The sequence below is a fragment of the Rattus rattus genome, chromosome 3, assembly GCF_011064425.1.
Source record: "Rattus rattus isolate New Zealand chromosome 3, Rrattus_CSIRO_v1, whole genome shotgun sequence".
Lineage (NCBI taxonomy): Eukaryota > Metazoa > Chordata > Mammalia > Rodentia > Muridae > Rattus > Rattus rattus.
This window is the reverse complement of record NC_046156.1, coordinates 175,385,760-175,405,400: the sequence shown is the minus strand read 5'-3', so window position 1 is coordinate 175,405,400 and position 19,641 is coordinate 175,385,760. Positions and strand designations below refer to the sequence as shown.

General features: G+C 40.8%; 1 protein-coding gene across 1 annotated transcript in view; it reads left to right on the top strand.

The window, feature by feature from the left end:
• Nucleotides 1-825: 825 nt before the first annotated feature.
• Mroh2b (maestro heat like repeat family member 2B) overlaps nucleotides 826-19,641 on the top strand; it is a 58,188-nt gene continuing 39,372 nt past the window's right edge. Inside the window, 13 exon segments of the mRNA XM_032896840.1 lie at nucleotides 826-841; nucleotides 2,585-2,646; nucleotides 7,653-7,763; nucleotides 8,757-8,916; nucleotides 9,601-9,699; nucleotides 10,122-10,276; nucleotides 13,112-13,252; nucleotides 13,579-13,671; nucleotides 13,774-13,843; nucleotides 15,506-15,619; nucleotides 16,439-16,512; nucleotides 17,781-17,903; nucleotides 18,845-18,958. Of these exon segments, the coding sequence (XP_032752731.1) occupies nucleotides 826-841; nucleotides 2,585-2,646; nucleotides 7,653-7,763; nucleotides 8,757-8,916; nucleotides 9,601-9,699; nucleotides 10,122-10,276; nucleotides 13,112-13,252; nucleotides 13,579-13,671; nucleotides 13,774-13,843; nucleotides 15,506-15,619; nucleotides 16,439-16,512; nucleotides 17,781-17,903; nucleotides 18,845-18,958 (1,332 nt within the window).

Genomic DNA, 19,641 nt, shown 5'->3' with positions numbered 1-19,641 from the left:
AAATCATCATCCTCCCTGTATGAGACTGCTATCACACAGACTTAGACTTAGGGGACATTTAGACAAGATTCAGGTCCACCCTACAAAAATATCATAGCCAAGATATCCATGCAACAAGTCCTTTGAAACCAAATAGACAGGAAATAATGTCATACATGGAAAAAGCCTGAGTCAGTGGGAAGCTTAAGGTTCCGATAAGTCAGTGAGGAGTGGTGGGAGGGGAGTGATGGGGAAAGGTGTGGTGGGCAGGAGAACAGTGGGGAGGGTCCAGAGTGGCCTGACTGCTGTGTCAGTTGGTCATTCCTTGCAACTGCCCCTGACAGGCATTCCGGTCCACTGAGCATGCCCTGTGGTGTGAGTGACCTCACCAAATAGAACTATCAAGACCACCTGAAAGCTTTACCAGCATCAGGCCAGTAACGTGGCCACCAATTCACACCATTCTTAAACTTGTGATCAATAGACCTAAGAATGGGGAAAGCAGCTCCTTTCGTCTATAACAATAGTTTGAGTCCTACTTTCTAATCTCTTCCTCCTCAGACGTACTGATCTCCTGCAAAGAGACAATAGTTGGGGAGATGCAGCCATCTTGGTTAACAGGAGCTCAGAGGCAGAAAAAACGTGATGGTGGTAGAATCCAGCATCATCCACCTCAACATAAGAAGCTCCTGGGTCACCCTGCCAATCAAGTAAAGAAGGATTTTCATTTAAGGAACCTTATGTGAGAAAGTTGCCAACCTGCTTCACTGACTTTTTAGCTGAACTGCTTGTGATACTTAGGTGCTGCCTCTTCTAAAGCCTGTAAGAGCCAAGACAACTCCCAGAATGGAAGAATACTCAGGTGAGCATGTCTGAGTCATGAGGAAGAATTCTGATACATGCTGGCATGTGGGGGTTTTGCATGATTGTACACATCAAAGTTTGTCTGAAGTGGTTTTGATGAGGACAGATTGTTTCCCTCTTTGCATCTTTATGAAAAAATAAATTTAAAAATAAAATGTTGATTGTGATGGGCCAGTGACAGACTGGAAACCTGACATAGTTTTACATTAAGCTACTTGAAAGAAAGGGTAGCTATATACCACAAAGGTGGGTTCTTCTTTAATTTTGAATGTTTAAAAATCTTTAGACAGTGTTTTCTTCCAATTTCAAATAGCTCTACCATTTGCTTTGCCAAAAGCTCTACACTAACAGAGTATGGTCTTGGCTCAGAGGCTCATGGGAAGTCTTTTCCTGTTCCTCCTGTCAGCCTGCCACTGGCCTGAATTTGTTGGAATCTTTTGATTCAAACTTTGTTGTGGTTGTTTTTGTTGTAGTCATTGGTGATGGTGGTGGTTGGTGGTGGGTGGTGGTGGTGGTGGTGATGGTAATAGATGTGATGATGGTGATGGTGGTAGTGGCAGTAGTGGTGATGATTGTGGTGGCAGTGGTGGTGATGGTGGTGATGGTAGTCTGGTATAGTGATGGTGATATGGTATGGTATGGTGGTGGTAGTAGTGTGATAGTAATGGTGGTAGTGGTAGTGTTGTGATGGTGGTAGTCTGGTGTAGTAATGATGATGTGGTATGGTATGGTGGTAGTAGTGTGGTAATGATGGTGGTGTGGTAATAGTTATGGTGGTGGTGGTGGTGGTTATAGTGGTGGTGGTGGTGATGGTGGTGGCAGTGGTGGTGATGGTGGTGGGAGTGGTGGTGATGGTGGTGGTGTGGTGATAGTGGTGGTATCGGTGGTGATGGTGGTGGCAGTGGTGGTGATGGTGGTGATGGTGGTAGTGTGGTGATAGTGGTGGTATTGGTGATGATGGTGGTAGTGTGGTGATAGTGGTGGTAGTGGTGATGATGGTGGTAGTGGTGATGTGGTGATGGTGGTGATGTGGCGATGGTGATGGTAGTCTGGTATGGTAATGTGGTATGGTATGGTGGTGATGGTGGTATGGCGATGATGGTGGTATGGTGATGGTTATGGTGGTGATGGTGACAGTGATGGCAGTGGCAGTGGTGGTGGTGGCAGCTATAACATTTAATTGCTTTCCAGAGTCATTGAAAAAGACAAATTTCTAGACAAAAAACAATACTTAAGTCTTTATTGGGAAAAAGCAAAATGTCATGAACATGGAGACAGAAGGTCATTGAAAGCACAAAAAGGCAGATAAACAAGACAAAATGTGGGATGAAAACACAGAGGCTCATTAAGGGAGGCAGAAAGAAAAATTGAGGACTTCCACTATTTCTTCTAATGCTCAATCAGATGAGAAGGGTTTATCTCATTGAACCTGGAGGCCAGACCTTGCTAGAGGAGATATGAGGGTGGCGCACACTTGATCAAAGCCATCCACGGGAATCCAGTGTACACTATCTGCACCTTTACACTGAATAGTCACTATGCACCTGTTAGCTTCAAGTCCCCTAAGTCCCCTAAGGATAAGAAATAGAAGTGTAATACATCCTTATCCATCAGCACCTAGCTATAAAATAGAGAAATTTTTTTAAAGGGAGAGTGGAAACAGACAAGAAGTGAGTATCTTTGACTACTGCTGCTCAGGGTGTGCAGTTTGATACATATTTTAATTCTTTGTATTATTTAGAGATGTTTGGAGATATTAACCTCACTATTGGGATGCTGAGTAAAGAAGACAACATTAGCAAGGTATGCAAATTTCTCTTTCTTATTCACCTTCTGTAATCCAACTGTTGAGACATTCCATACACGGTCTCAACACAGTTTGCTTTGGTCTCCTCCCCCTCCTCCTCCTCCTTTTTTCCCAGCTTCTCTTATGTCATTAAATCTTTTAGAAAATGCATTTGTAACAGAAGTCATTACGGTGCTGAAATAATGCTATTTAGCATTTCAAGACTCACAGAAGTTACTCAAGAACACTCTTGTTCATAACTATATACAGGTAGATGTGGAAAGAGGAAAATACTAGATTTCTTTTTTTTTTTTTTTTTTTATTAACTTGAGTATTTCTTATATACATTTCGAGTGTTATTCCTTTCCCGGTTTCCGGGCAAACATCCCTCCCCTCCCCTTCCTTATGGGTGTTCCCTCCCAACCTCCCCCATTGCTGCCCCTCTCCCCAACAGTCTAGTTCACTAGGGGTTCAGTCTTAGCAGACCCAGGGCTTCCCTTCCACTGGTGCTTTATTAGATATTCATTGCAACCTACGAGGTCAGAGTCCAGGGTCAGTCCATGTATAGTCTTTTGGGTAGTGGCTTAGTCCCTGGAAGCTCTGGTTGGTTGGCATTGCTGTACATATGGGGTCTCGAGCTCCTTCAAGCTCTTCCAGTTCTTTCTGATTCCTTCAACAGGGTCCTGTTCTCAGTTCAGTGGTTTCCTGCTGGCATACGCCTGTATTTGCTGTATTCTGGTTGTGTCTCTCAGAGCGATCTGCATTCACATTTTGATCATCCGTCTTGAGTTTCATTTGTTCTAGGCATCTAGGGTAATTCAAGCATTTGGGCTAATAGCCACTTATCAATGAGTACATACCATGTATGTCTTTCTGTGATTGGGTTAGCTCACTCAGGATGATAGTTTCCAGTTCCAACCATTTGCCCACTTAATTTCACAAAGTCATTGTTTTGATAGCTGAGTAATATTCCATTGTGTAGATGTACCACATTTTCTGTATCCATTCCTCTGTTGAAGGGCATCTGGGTTCTTTCCAGCTTCTGGCTATTATAAATAAGGCAAGATGAACATAGTGGAGCACGTGTCTTTTTATATGTTGGGGCATCTTTTGGGTATATGCCCAGGAGAGGTATAGCTGGATCCTCAGGCAGTTCAATGTCCAATTTTCTGAGGAACCTCCAGACTGATTTCCAGAATGGTTGTATCAGTCTGCAATCCCACCAACAATGGAGGAGTGTTCCCCTTTCTCCACATCCTCGCCAGCATTTGCTGTCACCTGAGTTTTTGATCTTAGCCATTCTCACTGGTGTGAGGTGAAATCTCAGGGTTGTTTTGATTTGCATTTCCCTGATGACTAACGATGTTGAACATTTCTTTAGGTGTTTCTCAGCCATTCGGCATTCCTCAGCTGTGAATTCTCTGTTTAGCTCTGAACCCCATTTTTTAATAGGGTTATTTGCCTCCCCGCGTCTAACTTCTTCAGTTCTTTGTATATTTTGATATAAGCCTCTATCTGTTGTAGGATTGGTAAAGATCTTTTCCCAATCTGTTGGTTGCCGCTTTGTCCCAACCACAGTGTCCTTTGCCTTACAGAAGCTTTGCAGTTTTATGAGATCCCATTTGTCGATTCTTGATCTTAGAGCATAAGCCATGGGTGTTTTGTTCAGGAAATTTTTTCCAGTGCCCATGTGTTCCAAATGCTTCCCTAGTTTTTCTTCTATTAGTTTGAGTGTATCTGGTTTGATGTGGAGGTCCTTGATCCACTTGGACTTAAGCTTTGTACAGGGTGATAAGCATGGATCGATCTGCATTCTTCTACATGTTGACCTCCAGTTGAACCAGCACCATTTGCTGAAAATGCTATCTTTTTTTCCATTGGATGGTTTTGGCTCCTTTGTCAAAAATCAAGTGCCCATAGGTGTGTGGGTTCATTTCTGGGTCTTCAATTCTGTTCCATTGGTCTATCTGTCTGTCTCTGTACCAATACCATGCAGTTTTTATCACTATTGCTCTGTAATACTGCTTGAGATCTGGGATAGTGATTCCCCCTGAAGTCCTTTTTTATTGTTGAGGATAGTTTTAGCTATCCTGGGTTTTTTGTTATTCCAGATGAATTTGCAAATTGTTCTGTCTAACTCTTGAAGAATTGATTGGTATTTTGATGGGGATTGCATTGAATCTGTAGATCGCTTTTGGTAAATGGCCATTTTACTATATTAATCCTGCTAATCCATGAGCATGGGAGATCTTTCCATCTTCTGAGATCTTCTTCAATTTCTTTTTTCAGAGTCTTGAAGTTCTTATTGTACAGATCTTTCCTTGCTTGGTTAAAGTCACCCCAGGTACTTTTATATTATTTGGATCTATTATGAAGGGTGTCATTTCCCTAATTTCTTTCTCGGCCTGTTTTTTTTGTAGAGAGGAAGGCTACTGATTTATTTGAGTTAATTTTATACCCAGCCACTTTGCTGAAGTTGTTTATCAGCTTTAGTAGTTCTCTGGTGGAACTTTTGGGATCACTTAAATATACTATCATATCATCTGCAAATAGTGATATTTTGACTTTTCTTTTTCTGATCTGTATCCCTTGACCTCCTTTTTGTTGTCTGATTGCTCTGGCTAGAACTTCAAGAACTATATTGAATAAGTAGGGAGAGAGGGCAGCCTTGTCTAGTCCCTGATTTTAGTGGGATTGCTTCAAGTTTCTTCCATTTAGTTTAATGTTAGCCACTGGTTTGCTGTATATGGCTTTTACTATGTTTAGGTATGGGCCTTGAATTCCTATTCTTTCCAGGACTTTTATCATGAAGGGGGTGTTGAATTTTGTCAAATGCTTTCAGCATCTAATGAAATGATCATGGGTTTTGTTCTTTTCAGTTTAATACTAGATTTCTAACACCGTGGGTTAGATTCTCCTCCTTATAATATGAGGATTGCTTTGAAAATGTGCAAAGACTCCCCATGCCCATCTATCATCTTGTCCCACAACCTGAAAATTACTCTGAAAATTGAAGGCTTCTCAGGCATGAACAGCCAAATAACAGTTACCGCCTTTCACTGAACACTTGTCTATGAAGTAGAGTGCTTAATGTTCTCCACATAACATGTGTTATATAATATTAATCTCTCACAACTCTATGCTGTTGTAGTTCTACTTTCATTTGACAACTGAAAAAAAAAAAGAAACACTAATACATTGTGTAACTTACCTAAGTAAGGACTGCTGTAGCATATCCACGCAGAAGCCCATGTAATGGCAGCAAAGTCACCCTAATCATTGCTCAGCATGGCCTCTTGTGAAAAGCAGTGTATTTGCTATTATCTCATGACTTAGTGATGCCTGATTGCCTGTTGTTAGCTTGAAGAAAATATGAAAGACTAGGCCTCACTGACAGGGGTTCTAACTACTTCCTTCAATGACAAGACAAAGCATTGGAAGTTCATAGAGATGGCCCTAACACTGGGTATGATTAACAACCATTTTATGAATCTCATAGCAGATATTAACATTCCCATAGAGCACTGCTTTCAAACAATTACAGACACTTTGGAAATGATTTCTGGTCTTAAACAGTGCTATGATTGAGTTTCCATAGAAGAGACTGAAGAATCAAAATTTTAACAACCGCTTCTAAGTTGCTTTCATGCTGGGGAAAACTGATCAGTAAAAAATGGTGTAAGGGTCAGGACTGATAGCTCAGCAGTTAAGAACACATGCTGCTCTTGCAGAGGACCTGGACTGGTTCTCACTATCCGTACATAATAGCTCATAAGTGCCCATAGCCCTAGTTCCTATAGATTCAGGGTCCAGGGGATCTAACTTACTCTTCGGGCCTCTGTAATCATTATACCCACATGTACACAGATACACATAGAAACATGCTATAAACACAAGCAAATACCACTTTTAAAAGAAACAGAAATGGAGTCAAGCATGGTTGATCATGCTTCTGAGCAGGCAGACCCATGTGAGTTTGAAATCAGCCTGGTCTACATAGCAACTTCTAAGCAGGCCATGCCTACATACAAGTAAGATGTCTTTTTTTTTTAATGAAAATGGTCCTGAGTATGGTATCAAAATAAACTTATCCAGCACTGCAGTAAATGCAAGGTGCTAAGACTGAAGTACTCACAGGATCAACAGTCAACAGGTGAAGTTCTCTATGACTCTTTACTCGGTTATGAGTCTATTAGTAGCACCAAACATAAAGAATTGTGAGCATTGGCGAAATGTTCTAAATGAAGGGCATGTCCCAGCTCCAAAACAGGGTAAAGGCACTATAAGGTGACCCTTGCAAAGAGAACAAAGTCTTCAGAAATCAGAAAATACACGTGGAGCAAGGCAAGATCTTACAGGTACTTCAATAGGCTCAGGAAACACAGAGAAGAAAGATAAATTGTATCTTTTTCCAGCATTTCCTAAGGCCAGCCCTATAGACTAATATAAACACAATAAACACTGATACCATTTCTGGAAGTATGTGCTTGAGGCAAATGGAGACCTGAGAACTCCAATCTTTCATCCATCACAGAACATCTTCAACATCTACAAGATCGTAAAAGTCCCAACAGAGGCTTTTGTTTAAATCATGTGTCTCCTAGAGATGCACTGCCATCCAAAAAGGTCCCTCATATTGTCTCAGAAAAGGCATGAATGAAACAAAATAACACTCCTTGGGACACAGCTTCACTGTGCCACAATGTCCTTGACAATATAAGGTATGGTAACAAAGGCCTCAGCCCTGACAACTCTACAACAGAATGGTCAGACACTTTGAGATACTGATCACTTTGCCTCCAGTTCAGTTAGGTATTGTCTTAGAAATGTAACAAAATAAAGTAAGTTTTAGAATTGATGTTGCTCTAAATGTAAATGCTTGAATCCCAAAAGATGCTGAGAAAGTCTACACCACTGTACAGCAACCATATCTTGCTTAGCTTCATGATGGCCTTTATTTGGGCTTTATCTGAGTTCTTTATGTTTGCAACTCAAATACTTTTATTCCCTTCTGTGTTCACAGGAAGAAATTTATGGTCATCTCACTTCTTTTATTCAAAACGCTGACATCTTGGATGATGCAATGGTCCAAAGGTTGATTTATTACACTTCTAAGGACATGAGGGATGAGGAAGTAAGTTTGGGTCTTGGTATTGATTGTGCACTAGGACTGATATTAGCGACTTCGAGTACTTCCAATACTCCATATAGGTGCACAAAAACCTGTCCATCATGGCCGCTAGGACCATACATAACTGGCCACTTGGTCACCACCACACAGATTAGGAAAATGGGCAAATGTAAGGAAGAATTTAGAGAAAGTATCATCCATCCATCTTTTTAGAGAAGGAAGTTTGTACTTGTGAGAATGGGTTATAGTGGAGCTCGGCAGTCTGCTGACAGACTAGACCCCAGTTCTCTTGGCTCCCAAATCACTTCCTCTCTCTGTATCTGGCTCCATTATCTTGCAATATCTGATTGTTTCAGATCTCAATACAGGAATTGCTTATACTCTGCTGTTAAGCTTTTCTTCTTGTACTTTTATGAATATAGGTTTTGTTGTTGCTGTGGTGGTAGTGGTGGCTTCATTTTCCTTGGTAGGAGGGTTGATTAAATTTACCCAGCTCACCACCATCAAAAATAGAAGTATCTATCTTCCAATATGACTAAATTTGAAGATAAGTTCATCAGAATGACAGCAAAATGAAAGCTCTCAACCTAGTCCAATTCCTTTCACTTTTACTTACTCAACCACAGTAATTCATATTTCTTAAACAGAAAACATAAACTCCTCATCAAGGTACCTGATTACATAGCAAGAAAATAATGAGCTAGAGTTTGGTAACCCATGCCTGTAACACCAGTGCTCCTCAGGAAGCAGGAGCAGGAGAGGTCACGATTTCAAAGTCTGCCTGAACTACATGAATGAAACTCTGTCTGAAGAAAAGAAAGGTCGATTGGTCCCAAGTCTATAAGAACTATACCAAAATTCTCTCAGCATTCTTGCTTTCTGACACCTACCTGAGAGATCTGAACTGACTCTGAAACATGAACTTAGAATACTACACAGACAACCACCCCCTTTAAACTCGTTCCTCAACTTATTTTTTTTTATTTCCCTTCGCAGATGCCCAGAGAAGTCAGGATGCTGGCTGGGGAGGTGTTGGTGTCTCTTGCTGCTCATGATTTCAACTCTGTGATGTATGAAGTGCAAAGTAACTTTAGGATTCTAGAGCTGCCAAACGAATTTGTTGTGCTTGCCCTGGCTGAACTGGCAACCAGCTATGGTATGAAAGGAGCATTCTACATCTTCCCTAGGAAATAGCTACCCCTGGCTAATAGTCTAAAGCCCCAGAATGTTAAGCAAAAGCAAGATGACCTTTCTATATGTTCTACTGCAGTAAAATCCATTGGTAGAAAGACATGGGAGATGTTGTGAGCATAGGTGATCCTGATGACCAGACATTGATTCAGGATGTATGGCTAAATATAACGGGCTCTCTTCCACCCTTCTCTTCCCTTCCTGTCTTCACATTTACAGACATACATTCTCCATGAGGCTTCCAATAACAAGGCATTGATATGAAAAAGGATTTCCACCATATGTTTCTATGGTATTTTATTGAACAGATTCTATTGAGCAACTTTTTATTTGCTATGCCTTGGGGACATGGGCAAAGCTAGATGGGAGATGTGGACATTAATGAAGTAACAATCCAAAATTGCTTATTAGTATTTAGCAGGCATAGGTGGCTATCTAGCGAGTATTTTCCTTCAGACCCACAGCACCTGGATTAATGATATCCAGGCTTTTGGCTGGGGGGGAGAAGAGCAAGAACACAATCTTCCTCCTGCCCTTCACCTGCCTAAGCTAGTAAGCCCTGGCACGTTTTTTATGGATGAAGGAAAGAGTCAGGACCCCCAAATGAAAAGGTGAATAATGCCTTTTCTTCTTGTGCCCTTCACTGCAGTGTCCCAGAGCATCCCCTTCATGATGATGACCCTGCTTACCATGCAGACCATGCTCAGGCTGGTAGAGGATGAAAGTATGAGGCAAACCTTCTGTATAGGTGGGTATTCCTATGATTCAGATTTTTGCTTAAGACTAGACATACTTGCAGGACATTTCTCACATGGTGCAGATAGATCATACAGAGTTTCCAAGAGTTTATTTCAAATCTTTTCTGGCGTCAATGTCTAAGAATACCACCTATAACTTGATGTAGTTGACATGTTGCAATGGCTATATTAAATATGTCACATTCTGGACAGACTATCTCCTGGTAATAGTATATAATGACAATCTTAATTCATGCTCTATAACTATTAATTAAAATTGGATAAACAATTTTCATGTTCTCATGTTTATTTGATGAAGCTTTAAGATAATTTAGAAACCTTTGCTAATTGTCTATGCTCTCTGTTGGAATAATTTGATGTTTCTTCCCATCTTCATGTTTGTTACAATCTATGGTTGTTTTTTTTAACGCAGCCCTTGAAAAATTTAGCAAGTCCATTTACAAGTATATCAACCACTGGAAGGATTTCCCATATCCCAAATTAGATGCTAACCGGCTCTCTGACAAGATCTCCATGTTGTTCCGGTACATAATGGAGAAGTGGGCCCCCCAGGCCTCACCTATGCATGTGAGTAGGGCTTCAGATAGACTCAAGCTGCAAACCCCCATGCCGGTCAGATCAGATTTAGAGTTTGGTTGTATCTTACATATGTGGATCATACACACACACACACACACACACACACACACACACACACACACACACAATACATATATATGTGCATACATATATACATATATGTGGCTTAAAATTTAGTGAACTTCTTTGGTTTCTTGCCTACACTTTAAGCTATTAAAGCAGTTTTTAAACTAATATTTCATGGTTAAATCCGCAAGTGTTGAACTTCTCATGGGTATCGTTAGTTATGTTTTAGAAGGCATATTAAGTCTACCAATTTTTCTATCTACTTCAAGTGTATCCATTGTCCCATTCAGAGTTTCTTGAAGGACAACAGTATGCCTGATCCTGTTTCAGATGATGGAGAGATATCAAAGCTTGAACAGACCAAAATCTCACTGGGTGGGAAGAATATGGGTAAATGAAAGAGTGACTGTCCTTTGATGTTTTATATGTCATAAACTACTACATTTGAACTGAATGATTAACTTGACAAAAACAACGGGTCCAAAACAAAAAAACAAAACAAAACAAAAAAACAACAACTCTGGTGTCTACCGATAACACAATTAAATCAATAACATCAAAAGAATCACTCAGCTGTGCAAAAACTACTGCAATTTTATGCTGGGTTAAATGCCTATGAAATATTTGTTTGCAGGCTTGGATACTTTTGGCTCATAATTAAGATGAAAATTAAAAGTTAGTTACACAGGTTTGGGGTTCATCATAATTTAAATAACTGAATGATTTTGAATAGTGTCATCCAAGTACAGCATGAAAACCTGATTGTGGCAAACACTGAGTTCTTGAAAAATGCAAAGCAATAGCTCATGACAGGATAAAGAATAAAGATTTCTGAAGAAAGAGGAAAAAGAGAATGAGATTCCAGAAACTCAAAAAAGAAGTTTCAAAATAGCAAGCAAAGATGTACCAAAGATTACTACAGATGTCAGAAAAAAAGCATTGGAAAGAATACAGTGTACAGTAAGGAGCATAAAAGAACCATCACCGCTGGCACTGTCTCAAGTTAAATAAATGGTGGTGTAATGAGCCGCTAAGTTTTAATAAGGCCTGTTGTAAAATACAACTTTACAGACCACATATATTGGCTTCAGAATGTAGGCTATCAAATTATACACTAAACTCTTTTTACTTAAAAATTGCTTTTCTGACAAAAAGATAGTGAGACTCTAGTTTTTATGATCAGTATTTGTCATATGTTCTGCTCTAGAAGTTGGTCATTCCCAATGTCAAATGAAAGCTAGGTTATAGTGGACTTTGAGAGACGGGGTTGAAAGAAATGGAGGTAGGAAATTCAAAACAAAACATCTTAAATTTAGCCTGAGACAAGAAGGAAAGTAAGTAGACTATTGTAGGGGAACAAGCATGAGAGGAAAGCAACAGTAGCACACAATGCTGTGTGACATTCTTCTTGGGAATAAATGACCGAGCATCTACTCATCAGACAGAGACCCAACAATAAACCCAAGTATCACTGAAGTCCGACTTGGTGAACCAGTAGGTTTAACTGGGCTTACTTACAGGCATTTGGGAGAGAGGTTAGGTATAGGAACAGAAGTGACTCCAAGACAGCCACATCTCCAAAGCCCTTCCTAATATGGGTAACAACTCAAGGAAGCTGGAAGCTTATAGTGTGCTACACAACCTTCAGGTGGCTCTACCAAGTTGAAGAGTGTCCTGTCCTGGTAGCTCAGTTGTTCAGAGCCTCTTCTAGGCAACTCAGATGGTTTCTGCTTCTTTCAAGGCAATTCAGCTTGTCTGAGTGAGTCAGCCATCCTTACTGCTTATATATGCCTGGGGAAAGAGGGACTTAGTGAACCTTGTCAGTTTCAGGAACTTCCTGGAGATAGTACTTTTTTTTAATTTCCTGAACTTATTAATAAGCTTTCAAGAATGATGAAATGTTTCACTTCCTCCTACATCAACCTACTATTTCATCTCCACACAAACAACTTGTCTCTTGGTTACCCTCCCTGCAAAGCGAAAGGTTTCAATCTCAGAAGGTTAAGTATTTCATCACTAAAAACAGACTTACCTTCTGGAAGGAACATTTCATCTTCCCCTAGAAATACCCTATTGTTTTAATTCCCATACTGTGTCTTTACAAGCTTCCTTCCAAATGGAAGGTTTATAATATCAGGAAATTTTTGAATTCATTAGTATGTTGAAAGAAAGTGACTGTGAGAGATGTTGGTAAAGCACTTGTTGCACAAGTCTGATGACCTTTAATTTGAATCTCCTGAACTCACACAAAAGCCAGATGAGGCAGGGCAAGCATCTGAATTCTCAGCACACTCCTACTGCGAGTTGAGAGGCAAAAACATGAGAGTTAGAGGAAGCCCTAAGCTGCCGAGCCTGACTAACACAGAAACAAATAAAAACAACCTGTCTCACAAGATGGAAGATTATGACTGACAGCTGAGGTTGTCCTCTGACTTCCACATCTGAGCCTTGATCATGCACATGTATACAAATACAGAGGGGGGGAGGTGCAGGACCGTACACGGAAAACAATGAACAACTATTGAAATGAACATACGCATAGACATAGATGTGGATGCGCATGCGCATGCCGTTGCTCATGCAGTGCTCTGTACCTGTGCATTTTCAAAAACAAAACAAAACAAAATAGAGCAGCCTTGCTGGTTCCTAAAGGTGATTTTTTTGTGTTTATGGAGTCCCCAAAGTGCCCATACACCGAAAACTACACACAAAGCACAACACAGTGTCATTAATGACCTTTGCTTATTGCCTCCCTAGACTTTGGCCATAATCAAGGCCCTTGGCCCCACCGTGAGCCTGATGCTGCATCGGGAAGACTTTTGTGAATTCGCGCTGAGCCAAGTATCCTGGCTCCTCGTTCAGTACCAAGACAAAGAGAGTGATTTCTACATCACACAGGTGAGAGGAGAGGCTCCACTCAAAGACTTTCTGAGGACGCCAAGCCTCAAAAGCCGCTTAGGGAACTCAAACCCCTGTTCAGTAGCTCCCTTTATACCCTTGCTGGGGCCTAGCAGACAGAGAGAGCTCACAACTGTTGATGGAAACTGCAAAGAGGAGCAAAGAACCGTCATTCCAAGCTGGTGACATCAGAGTCACTATGAAAATTCCCATAACTGAAGCACGGTTGGGTGTGTTCTCCTCATAAAATGTAGTCATTGGCCTTTGTCTCCTGTGTGGCTGCCTCTTTGGCAGCGTCCACTAACACACGAGTGCTTCCGTTTTAGAGTCTAAAGCAGGTACTCACTGCCACAGTCCTCTATGACACTCTCCTTCCCAAGAACCTGAGAAGATCAATCCTCACCTGTTTGCTGCACCAGGTAGGAAGTCCATGCCGTCAGATCTCTTTGTTCATTCCACACTGTTTCTCCACCTTTGACTTTACACTTACACCTAGATTGTTGTTGTTCCTCCCTGTTCAGATCTGCAAAGTTCCAGAGCCATCAATAAAGGAAAACAAACTTGAAGCTTCAAGCTGTTTCCTCATTCTAGGTATGACCCAGCATCCGGAGTGCTAATAGAGATAGCTCAAAGCGACAAAGATGGGAAAGTGTGCTGTCACTGGAACTGCCTCCACGCATGTAGAATGTTCCTTAAGCTCACAGCAGTCTCTGCCTGCCCTTCTCCCCCAGAGGATCCCAGGAGGAGTGGCGTGGGTAGGGTGGTAAGTCATGCCAATCCTGGCCAAGGCGATTCCAGGTGGAGAGCATTATCTGCTGCCAATCAGAAGGTTTTTCTGGGAAACCAGCATGAATTTCTCAACCTAAACATAGGAGATTGCTTTACCTCTGGGTATATTAGATGCTGTGATACTGTCAAGTCCAAAATCATGGCTTGGTTCTTTGTTGCATTCTTGGTCATTCCTTTGATTCTCAAGAACTTTAATTTAAAAAAAAAAAAAAAACTTTCCTCTTTCTCTTCCTTCCTCCCCCTTTCCCTTTCCCTCTCCTCTCCCCTTCTCCCTCTCTCCCCTCTCTCCCTCCCTCCCCCTCTCTCCCTCCCTCTCTCTCCCCCTCTCTCTCTCTCTCCCTCCCTCCCTCCCTCCCTCTCTCCCTCCCCTCCCTCTCCCTCCCTCCCCTCCCTCTCCCCCTCCCCCTCCCCCTCCCCCTCCCCCTCCCTCTCCCTCCCCCTCCCTCCCCCTCTCCCTCTCCCTCTCCTTTTGCATTGCCATACTTCTTCCTATCATCTTTTAAACACCTGGCACAGATTACAAAGGAGTCCCTGTTTCAGCACATTTAAAAACAGCCATTTGTCCTCTGAAAGGTCACCTCCTCCAGATCACTCTTACTTCATTGCATACCTATTGTGTTTCTAAATATTTTTAACCTTTTTTTTTTACACTTATGGATATTTTGCCTTTGTGTATGTCTGCGTACCTTGTGTGTACAATACCTTTGGAAACCAGAATAGGGCACTGAGTTACCTGTAACTGGAGTGAAAGATGATTTTTGAGGCATAGTGTAGGTTCTGGGAATCAAACCATGGCCCTTTAGATGGACAATCAGTACTGCTGACTGCAATTAATCTCTCTAGCCCTCCCTGTTCTCTCCGAACTCCTCTAATGATGTATTTTTAACCATTATTTTACACACACACACACCCATACGTCTAACTCCCTATTTCACTTTACTCTGATCACTTCCCAATCAAACTGTCCTCCCTCGATCCAGGCCTTTCATTGCTCTGCCCAGTAGTCCTCTATCTTCTCTGCCTCCAGCTTCATTGATCTTGCCATGCTCCTTCCTGTGCCTCTTCTCTTCTTATAGGGACACTAGTTCCTTTGAATTAGTATCCCTTCTACTAGCTTTCTCTAGATTGTCTTTGCAACATCTCTAATTTCCACATGAGGCTAAGGACACAGGTTAGGGGAGAGTAACCCAAGTCCTGCAAGTATCTTAGAAAACAAACCACTCATCTAGTTCTGCATTACTACTTACAGAAGATTCCTAGAAGTCACAAGACTAACCCCAAAGTAGCCTTGACAGTCCTCCAGGAAATTCCTATCCTCCCATTCACAAGTACCTTATCTAAGAAGAAAATGAGTCCCTCCGTATGTTACATGCACATATTCAAATAACATAACATGTAATTAGCGAGGGCTAATACAAGTCTTTTGAAGGTATTCTCACAAGCTTGGTATTTCTAAATCTGCAGCTCACGCCAACCCTGCAGACCTGCTGGATTTCTTTGATGAACAAATAAGAAGCACCAACGAGGCCATTCGCGCAGGAATCTTAACTCTGTTAAGATCCACTATCAATGCTGAGGGTAAGTATTAAACACAGAGCCAGAAGAGTCCATCGTCAAGACAGTAGCAGAGGCCCATTGTTCCCAAACCCTCTGCTACATCTTCTGTGTGATGTCACACACAGGGAAAACTATCTTCTTGGTCTTCCGTAACCTCCCCTGTCTAAGCAGGCATTTCCTGTTAGTTTCCTTCTTTTGTAAACTTTACAAATACATTTCACTGAGAAAGATAAAGAAATTGAAGAGTTAAATTTAAAAAAATTAGAAGACTCAGCAGTTTGGCGAAGGGGTATAGAATTCTCTGCATTTAGAGTAGACTAGAATGTAGTGAATCACTATATCACACTACTTCCAAAAATCACACTTTCATAATAGTGAACATGTTTTCCATTAATATCTTTAGTTCTAATTGTCCACTGTATTTTTTTCTTTTTTTTTAGTGCAGTAAAAAAAAATAATGATATACTATAAAATGGTTGGTATCCTGAATTCAGAAAGTGTGAGAATTCAATGTTTTTCATAACATGGTAGGTTTAATAATCTAGTTGTTTAAGAATAAGCTGGCGGCAATGCAAAATAGTCTTAAATTTTACGGCCTAGGCATGGTGTATTCAATGCATGTTGTAATTTAACCTGTGGTGGACGAAACAGATGTAACAGAAACTAAAAGGGTAATTGGCATGGTTAATGGTCAGTAGATAAGAGATAGAGAGGAAGGAGTAGCATATAATGTTAACAAGCAGCGCCTTCAAATTGTGGGCTTCTATAGGTTTTCACCAATTGTAGATCATACTGTATTCCTACTCTGTTTGACCTCAGTTTCTCCTTATGGTTTTTCAGAGCCCAAGTTTAGGAATCACACGACCTCAATTGAAAAGACAGTCAAACTTGTTATGAATGACCTCAGTATAAAAGTAAGAAAATTAACTGGCACTTCTATCAGTTGGTGGTGACTTTGGGAATAACTAAAATTATTCTAGTTCTTTGAGGATCTAATGTGAAGCTTCTTTATAAATTGCTCTGTGGTCATTGTCATTTTTTTAAAAAAGAACTCAACCCAAAAAGATAAATTACATTCTAATTTACCTGCAGTTCCAAGGCTTCCTAGTGGAGTAAAAGACTTTACCCATCCTGACTCTGATGTTCTTCAAATAGAATTTGTTTTAGGTTACTTATAAACATACTATGTGCAAAGAGACTGCACGGTGAGAAAATACACCTGCTGCGAAGATGATGACCTAGGGATTAATCCGGAGTACCCACATGCTGGAAGGAAAGGCTCATCCCAGCAAGTTGTCTTTTTATCTCCACATGTGTGCTGTAGAATATATGCACACATATACATGCACATGCACACACAAGATAAATAGAAATTTTCTTTTGAAAGATGACTACCAAAATGTGAGCTGAGCACACAACAAGAGACATGCTGACCATGAACAGAGGAAAGGACGGTAGCAACTAAGGAACACTGAGAGTGGAAGACAGAGTCTTCCCAGGGAAGAAGCACTGGTTATCCACTACCAGATAGTCAGCCCTAAAAACATACACAAACAAGAAACACTATACAGAGAAAGCATGTTGTATATACATATTTAGTAAATCTATTATATATACATGTGTATGTGTGCATGTGTGTGTGTGTGTGTGTGTGTGTGTGTGTATAGTAACATTGAAAAAGGAGGCCATAAATATGAAACAATGCATGGAGAGATATATGAGAGGGTTCTGAGGGGATGGGAAAATGATATAATTGTATTATAATTTTAAAAATAAGTATTTCTTAAAAAATAATGCATCTTCTTCCCAAAAATAAGCCATGGGACTTTTTCTTTAGCATAGATGTCCTATTTTTCAACCTGAGGCCATCTTATTCTTATAAGTCTTTTAAGTGGGAGATTGCCTGACATTCCCTGCATCCTGTTATTCAAGTTTTTCATGTTAAAAAAGTTATAATAAGAGAAAGTGAATGATTATTTTAATTTTCACATGAAACAATAGTTTGTAACTCATGAAAAGAACAAATTTCTCCCTAAGAGATTCAGGGATAAACCATGGTTGAGAAAAAATGTATACTTTTTAAGTTCCCACCTTTGGATGCTTCTGAAGGTGACAGTCATGTGGAAGGGTCACTCTTCTCTGCAAAGCATAAATCATTTAAGCTGCATTACTCTTCCTCCAGGTGAGGAAGTCAACCCTTCTTCTCATCCAAACCATGTGTGAAAAAGGATACGTAGAAGCTCGGGAAGGATGGCCCTTGATTGATTATATCTTCTCCCAGTTTGCCATGTCCAACAGGAACCTGGTATGAGCAAGCTACAGTTTTGATTGGAATAGTCTTTCAAGTGCAGTTGACTCAATGAGTCCCAAAGAAAATGAGGGCACCCAAGTACAACCTCTGTCTTACCACGTTTAACTCCCTGGTTCTCTCATGTCCCCTTCCCTTTCACTGATGTCATTTCTCACTTAAAACAAATACACACTAGGATAAGTCAGTTTTCTGAGGAAGCAACATAGCCTCCACTGGCTTCAGGTAGGGGAAGCTAGAAAGATTTAAATGGCTTTAGACACGAATTCATACTACAGTGGTGACTTAGTTTATTTGAGCCACAAAAGCAAAAATACCTTGAGCTGGGCAGCTTTTAAACACTATTTAAGATTCTGTGTCTAATGAAATGTGCTTCCTCCCACACCTTCTCAATGTCTCAACTCTTGGTGAAGGGACTGGTTGATTCTTATGTCTCTTCCACAAAACTCCTATTCAAACACAGGCCTACACCCTAACCACTGTCGGGATGCCACCATTATTAATACTATCACTTTGAGGTTTAAGATTTCACCATTTGAATCTGTAAGAGAAAAAACATTCAGGCCATAGCAACTGAGACTAACCTTCTGTCAAGATGTGTGCATGAGATCTCAGTCATTTTAGAAAGACAGTCACAACAAAAATTATAATCCATTCCACTGGCAAACAGCGATCAGCATTTTCTTCCCTAGAGAAAGTGGTAGAAGTCTAGAGAACAGAGAAAAGGACAGCATCCAAGAGAGCCTTAGAACCCTTCTTTTGGTGTTTGAGCCAATTATGTATCTTCTAGCCCCTTTCTCCAATGGGGACATGATTGGTCTTAGGGACCTAGATCGGTGTATTCCATGAGCCCTTAGGTTAAGTATTAATGTCTTCTGCCCAGAGTCTGAAAACACACCAAAGTAAGGTTAAAAGAAATTGTTTAACATTTCTTAAAGGAAAAAGCAATTAAATCTAACTCCCAAGAAGATGAAAATGGGGAAAAATCTGTTCAAGAAACAAGCCTTGAGGTCTTAAAATCCCTGGATCCACTGGTGATTGGTATGCCCCAGGTAAGGGACTTTCTTTATTGTTGTTCTTTTTTCAATAAGTTACTGGGTTTTTTTTTTAATCACTTTACATCCTGACTGCAGCCTCACCTTCTTCCTCTCCTTCAGTCTCACCCTTACAAATCCCTCCCCCCAGCCTCATGACTCCTCCGCTTCCCCTCAGAGAAGGGGGAGCCACCTTTGGGTACTCCCCCACACTGAGACACCTAATCCCAGTAGGACTAAGTACATCCTCTACCAGTGCAGGTAGGGGAGGGCATCCAATGGCAGGGAACATAGTCTGGGACAGCCCCCACTCAGTGAGAGACTTTCATTACCAATTAACTTACGGTCATCGTCTGTCTAAGGACCACGTGGGGGTTAAAGGCATGAGTTTGCACAAGACAAAGCCTTAACTCTTTTGATAGTCTGTAAGAATTGCAACTTGAGGCTCAGTGCACAGCTGAGAGATGTTTCTCAAAGCCAGATATACTCTATAATTAAGGCAATGGGTATGGGTCACTTATGTGTAGAGAGTACATTTCAGTTCCTAGGGATTCTACCATATTACTTCTCTTCGTATCTTAACCTACCTAGAGATATTGCAAAAGAGAAAGAACAGTTTTAATGTGCCCAGGCTCAGGGATTGTTGGAGGCAATGTTAATCTAAACTTCAAAGCGAGGATCCTAAAGAGCGATTTTTCTTG